This window comes from Camelina sativa, chromosome 19, assembly GCF_000633955.1.
Source record: "Camelina sativa cultivar DH55 chromosome 19, Cs, whole genome shotgun sequence".
Lineage (NCBI taxonomy): Eukaryota > Viridiplantae > Streptophyta > Magnoliopsida > Brassicales > Brassicaceae > Camelina > Camelina sativa.
The window spans coordinates 8,684,183-8,690,107 of record NC_025703.1 but is presented as its reverse complement, the minus strand read 5'-3'; the positions used below and the strand labels follow the sequence as shown (position 1 = coordinate 8,690,107).

Here is a 5,925-nt window from a genome sequence, read left to right as displayed (position 1 = left end):
GATGTAGGAACGGATATCTGCTTGCCAGTCATATGATCGTTCTTTTGGTTCGGAACTGGTCTGCCCTTGATTGACGGACTCGTGCTCGGCAGATACTTGTCCTGTTTCTCGTTCGGCAGAAATTCGTTCGGTGGATCCTTGTTCGGCGGATTCCGATTCTTCAGCTATTTGTTCGTTGGATATCAGCTCGGTGGATTCTTGTTCGGCGGACTCTGATTCTTCAGCTATTTGTTCGTTGGATATCAGCTCGGTGGTTTCTTGTTCGGTCGACTCTGATTCTTCAGCTATTTGTTCGTTGGATATCAGTTCGGTGGATTCTTGTTCGGTCGTGCTTCTAACAGAAGTCATGTTGATGCAATGTTAGCACGGGAGGACCCTCACCTGTTCTTTGTTTCTTTGAGGATGGCATGTTGATGCTCGCATCCTCCATAACCTTTTTCTTTTTATAATCTTGAGCAATGGGATCGATGTTCGTTGGGAGATTGATGCTCGGCTGATCAATACTCTCGACAGGAATGATTCGACGGAGGTCGGGGTCGGATGTTGAAGCGAGGACGGCCAGGGCGTCAGCTGGAGCATTGTCGCTACGAGAGATTTTCGTCAATTCAAACGACTCAAATGAGCCGGACAGTTCCTGGACAACCTTAAGGTAAGCGTCCATTCGGTCATTCCTGCATTCGTAATCGCCGCTGAACTGGTGAGTTACTAGTTGCGAGTCGCAAAAAACTTGTAACTTCTTAACCCCGATTCCACCTGCCAATCTCATTCCTGCGATCAGGGCTTCATACTCGGCCTCGTTGTTTGAGGCAGTGAAGGCGAGCCGGAATGACTGTTCGAGTACTTCTCCTGTCGGCGAAACGAGATGTATTCCGATCCCAGAGCCGTGTCGGGAGGAAGCACCATCGACGTGTAACGACCATTTCTCTGCGCGCGGAGCCCCTGATTCTAGTTCAGGGGAGAGCTCAACCAAAAAATCTGCGAGTACTTGAGATTTCGCACAAGTGCGATTCTTGTATTCGATATCATATTCGCTTAATTCCACTGCCCATTTGGCCAGGCGACCTGATTGACTCGGACTGTGTAGGATGGTCCTCAACGGCTGGTTAGTTAAGACTTCAACAGTGTGAGATTGGAAGTATGGACGTAGCTTCCTAGCCGAGATAACTACGGCGTAGGCGAGCTTCTCCAAGGTTGGATATCGGAGCTCAGCTCCATCGAGACTTTTGCTCACATAGAAAATGGGATGCTGATCTCCCCTGTCCTCTTTAATGAGTACACCGCTGACCGCCGAGCTGGAGACAGCGATGTACAGGTAAAGCGTTTCCCCCTGATCAGGTTTAGCTAGGACTGGAGGAGTAGCGAGATAGTTTTTGAGCTCCTGGAAGGCAGACTCACACTTATCATCCCACTCAAACTTTTTGTTGCTGCGAAGCAGCTGGTAAAACGGTAGACACTTGTCGGTAGATCGTGAGATAAATCGATTGAGGGCGGCGATTCGCCCAGTAAGTCGTTGAACTTCTCGAGTATTTCTTGGAGATGGTAGGTTGGTAAGCGCCGAAATCTGTTTCGGGTTAGCTTCGATACCCCTCTTGGTGACGAGGTATCCTAGGAACTCTCCAGAAGTTACGCCGAACGAGCACTTAGCTGGATTCAGCTTCATGTTATATCGGTTGAGAACTTCAAAGCACTTAGCGAGATGTGAAACGTGGTCGGCAGCGTGAGTTGATTTCACCAGCATATCATCGATGTACACTTCCATTGTTCGGCCGAGCTGGTCGGCAAACATCCGGTTGACAAGGCGTTGGTAGGTCGCACCAGCATTCTTCAGGCCAAACGGCATAACCTTGTAGCAGTAAGTGCCTTGATCGGTGATAAAGGCCGTCTTTTCTTGATCGTTTTTATGCATCATTATCTGGTTGTACCCGGAGTATGCGTCCATGAACGATAGAAGCTCGTTCCCCGCGGTCGCTTCGACCAGTTGGTCGATTCTTGGTAGAGGAAAGCTGTCCTTTGGGCACGACTTGTTAAGATCGGTAAAATCGACGCACACCCGCCACTTGCCGTTCTTTTTCTTCACAACTACTGGGTTACTTAACCAGTCGGGGTACTTGACTTCTCTGATGGACCCAGCCGTGAGTAGTTTTTTGATCTCTTCGTTAACGGCGGCCGTACGCTCTAGTCCGAGTTTTCTTCGCTTTTGCTTGACCGGTTTAAACGTTGGATCCACATTGAGTTCGTGACATGTTATGGTGGGATCGATTCCGGTCATACTGCTCATGCTCCATGCAAAGGTTTCGACGTTTTGGGACAGAAACTTTACGAGCTCGTCCTTGATAGTCTGCGGCAGGTCGGCACCGATCCCCACGCAACGAGTCGTGTCGGAAGGGTTGATGTTTACCTGGATGATTAGCTCGGTGTTGGGACGGACGCGACCATCTGGCTGCTCGGCAGGGTTTGAGATTGCGAAGGTGCGGGCACTGCGCTGTTGTCGTTCGATGATGAAGCAAGTTCTGGCGATCAACGGGTCTCCTCGTAGCGTGAATATTCCTCTTGAGGTTGGAAACTTTACGCACTGATGGTACGTCGACGCCACAGCTTTCATCTTATGCAACCATGGAGTCCCCAGGATGACGTTGTAGACGATTGGTTTATCGATGATGGAAAAATTGATGCAGTGCATCGTTCCGCCTACGTAGATTGGTAGCATGATCGTACCAACTGTCATAACCGTGTCGCCGTCAAAGCCTGTGAGGGGTTGGACGTCATGATCGGCCGTTCGCAGGTCTACCTCCATCTGAATTAGTACGTCTTTGAAAATGACGTTTACCGAGCTGCCAGTATCAATCAAGATTTTGGTGACTATGCTTTCACCAATTGTCATCTCGACTACGAGGGGGTCGTTGTGCGGCCCAGCTAGGCCTGACGCATCGTCTTCTGTGAATGTGATCGGCTCATAGGTTGTAGTCGGCGGTGTACTTTGAGCCATCCAGTCCCGCTTCACTTCTAGTCCCCGCTGATAAGCTTTGATGGAACGCACCGAGTCTCGGCAAGTCGTTAGGCCGCCCATAATCATATTAATTCTTCGGCGCGGAGCTGGAGCATTTGGGTCGTCGACCGGCTCGGGGTTCCTTTTAAGGGTTGGTGCTGGGGGCGGGGGCAGGGGTAGGGCCCTTGTGATGTGCTGTGGCGCGGGAGCTGTGCTGTACTGCCTACTGGGGTTTTCGTCCTCAGGGTTAAAAAATTGACTATCTCTGTGGGCCGTTGTTAGTCGTCGCTCGTGTTCGACGTCAATGTGGCCTCCCTTGAATTTATCCAGCAGTATTTGCTGGAGGGTGCGGCATTCTTCAGTGGTATGCCCTGCTCGTTTATGGTAGTTGCAGTACTTCTTTCCACCCTTACCCGATGGGTCCCGGACCCATTTGTTATTCCAGGGTTTCGATGATGACGCCTGGGGGTCCTGATCGCTAACAGCGAACGCTTGAGCTTTCTTTGCTTTTTCCAGCTTATCAGCGTATTCCTTGTCGAAGTGCTGACGAGGCTCATGATGCTCGTCCTGTGCCTTTTCCTTTCCTTTGGCCGACTTTGAGGTTGGCGGTTCTGGCAATGGTCGGTTCGCTCTCGATGCGCTTTCTTCGTCCAGCTCGATGTACCTGTTGGCGCGGTGTAACGCGTCGTCCAGGGATAGGGGCTCGTGGATGATGATGTCTTCCCGAAATCGGGAACCGTGAGTAAGAGCATTACGGAGAGCTGAGATTGCTGTGTCGTCGGCGATCGAGAGTTTCGAGACTATTCTTTTGAATCTCTCCATGAATTCCCGGAGTGACTCGTTGCTTTGTTGAAACATGTTCCAGAGGTCGGCATTCGAGGCACCTCGAATCATGAACGTGGAATGGTGTTGTAGGAAAGCGGTTGTTAGCTCGTGATAGCTTCCGATCGAGTTCGGCGGGAGTCGGGAGAACCATCCTAGGGCCTCGTGGGCCAAGTTTTCAACAAATAGCTGGCAGCAGCCAGCTTCGTACTCCTCCTCGCTGAAATGAGCTCGGCCAATCGCAACACTCATTGAAGTTAAGAACGGTTTTGGATCATCCAATCCATTATACGGGGCGAACTTGAATTTGTTCACGTAATGAATGCGAACGCGGGAGATCCGTGCTGTAAATGGCGAGCGCTGGACTTCCTCCAGTACTCGATCGAGATTGGGAGCGGAGCTCGTCGCCCGATGTACTCTCGAGGAGAGCTCGTGGAGCATCGTCTCGAGGCGCCGTATTGTTTCATCCTTGAGGTCTCCCTCAGACTGTCGGGCCGGTAATGTCGGAGTCCGTGGGCTTCGGCTCCGCTGGCCTTGACGGTCCTGGTGTTCGTCAGCTGGTTCCCGCCTGCTACGTCGATCGATGGATCCTACGACTATAGACGCTGGGCGGCGTCTGTGGCCTTCGTAGCGTTCTTCGACGGACAGCGGCGCAGGGGGCGGTGGATTCGCGTGCTGCTCGCCATGGTCGTTCTCGCTCCGGCGCTCGCTCCGTCGTTGCTGGAGCCTGCTTATTTGATTTTGCGATGCTTCTTGTGCCGCCACGATTGCTTCGAGCCGTTCATTTGTTCGCGCTTCCTGACCGTCGAGTCGATCGAGTATGACTTGCATCAGGTCGTCGAGCCCGCTCCTCTGGATGGGCAAAGCATTGGGGAGAGTGGCGCTGGGGTGAGCGGCGGCGTTGGTGAGAGTGGCGCTGGGGAGAGCGGCAGCGCACGTGAGGGCGGCGCTGAGGAGAGCGGTGGCGTCAGTTACCAGCTGGTCGGTGACAGGTCCGGGTCCGGCTGCAGCAGTTGTAAGAGGCTCGAAGGGCGCGTCGGGCGCTGGCGGAGGTGTCGCGCTCGGCAAGGGGCCTTCGGCTGAGATGGTTGAAGAAGGTAGAGGTGGTACGGTTCGTGCTCTCGTTCGCCCCCATCGCTGCTCCGTTAGTTGCTCCGTCGGTTGCTCCGTTGCTTCGTTGAGATCGTCGCTAGGGTTCGTCATGAATCTTGAAATTTCGAGGAAGTGAGGACCGTCGGTATTGATTCGTCAAAAAGAAGTGTTCTACTCTTGCCCCACGGTGGGCGCCAATTGTTTGTACTGGGGATTGCACAACACTAAATAAATATCGATTTTAGGGGGAAAGAGTGAAGTTTGTTCTTTATTAACGATAGGAATGCGAGGTCGTCACTAAAACGAGTCAAGATCGTGCTCGTCAGTTCACAGGAGAACTAACGAGTGAGTCACGACGAGCTCGGAAGCTAACAGAAAATTATACAGAGAATAACAAGAGTTTTTAGACGCAAAGTATTGCTCTCGGGGTATTGCATGCGAGTCCCCCTCCTTTCTCCAGTGAGTACTGTTTCTTTATATAGTGGACTGTAGACCGAGGGTTTTCTAGGGTTCCCATCGTGAATTCCCGAGATTGCCCTTTACGGATTATTAATGACTTGCATCCATTTTGGTCGGACCGAAATCACAGAATTCGTCTTGTTGGGCCGAGTGGCATATTGGGGCGCAGCCCATGTCCAACAGATACGAAGATGTTGTCAGTATCGATATTTCCTCTGTTGTGATTGATACTATGGTTAAGAAATACTCTGATCGTCCTCAGCTCAAATGTACGTTTTCTCTTTTTTTTTTTTTGGTTTTGATTTCTTCTGCTTAGTGCTTGCATTTTTGTGGGGGGAGAGATCATAGGAATTGTTCAAATTGGCTTATAGTTTTGATGTATTTGCGTCTGCCTTGATTGCTTGATTACAAGATTGATCATGTGACAATAGATTTGAAGATGGATGTGCGTGATATGAAGGCATTTGAAGATGCTTCTTTTGATGCTGTTATTGATAAGGGTATGTATGCTTCATACATGTTTAAATCCCATTACTAGCTGCAATGCATTTTTTTTTTTTTTTTTT

General features: G+C 50.8%; 2 protein-coding genes across 2 annotated transcripts in view; one reads left to right on the top strand and one right to left on the bottom strand.

The window, feature by feature from the left end:
• Positions 335 to 5,439, bottom strand: LOC109130799. The gene has a single exon (XM_019240847.1). It carries the CDS (start codon positions 5,009 to 5,011, stop codon positions 335 to 337), a length of 4,677 nt encoding a protein of 1,558 aa, XP_019096392.1. The 5' UTR covers positions 5,012 to 5,439.
• LOC104765581 overlaps positions 5,532 to 5,925 on the top strand; it is a 2,242-nt gene continuing 1,848 nt past the window's right edge. The window contains exons 1-2 of the mRNA XM_010489314.2: positions 5,532 to 5,628; positions 5,791 to 5,859. Coding sequence (XP_010487616.1) covers positions 5,830 to 5,859 — 30 coding nt within the window. The 5' untranslated portion in view covers positions 5,532 to 5,628; positions 5,791 to 5,829. The remainder of the gene's footprint in view (positions 5,629 to 5,790; positions 5,860 to 5,925) is intronic.

Bases quoted from the DNA above. Each gene is read 5' to 3' on its own strand.
- LOC109130799 (XM_019240847.1), bottom strand. From the start codon at position 5,011: ATGACGAACCCTAGCGACGATCTCAACGAAGCAACGGAGCAACCGACG.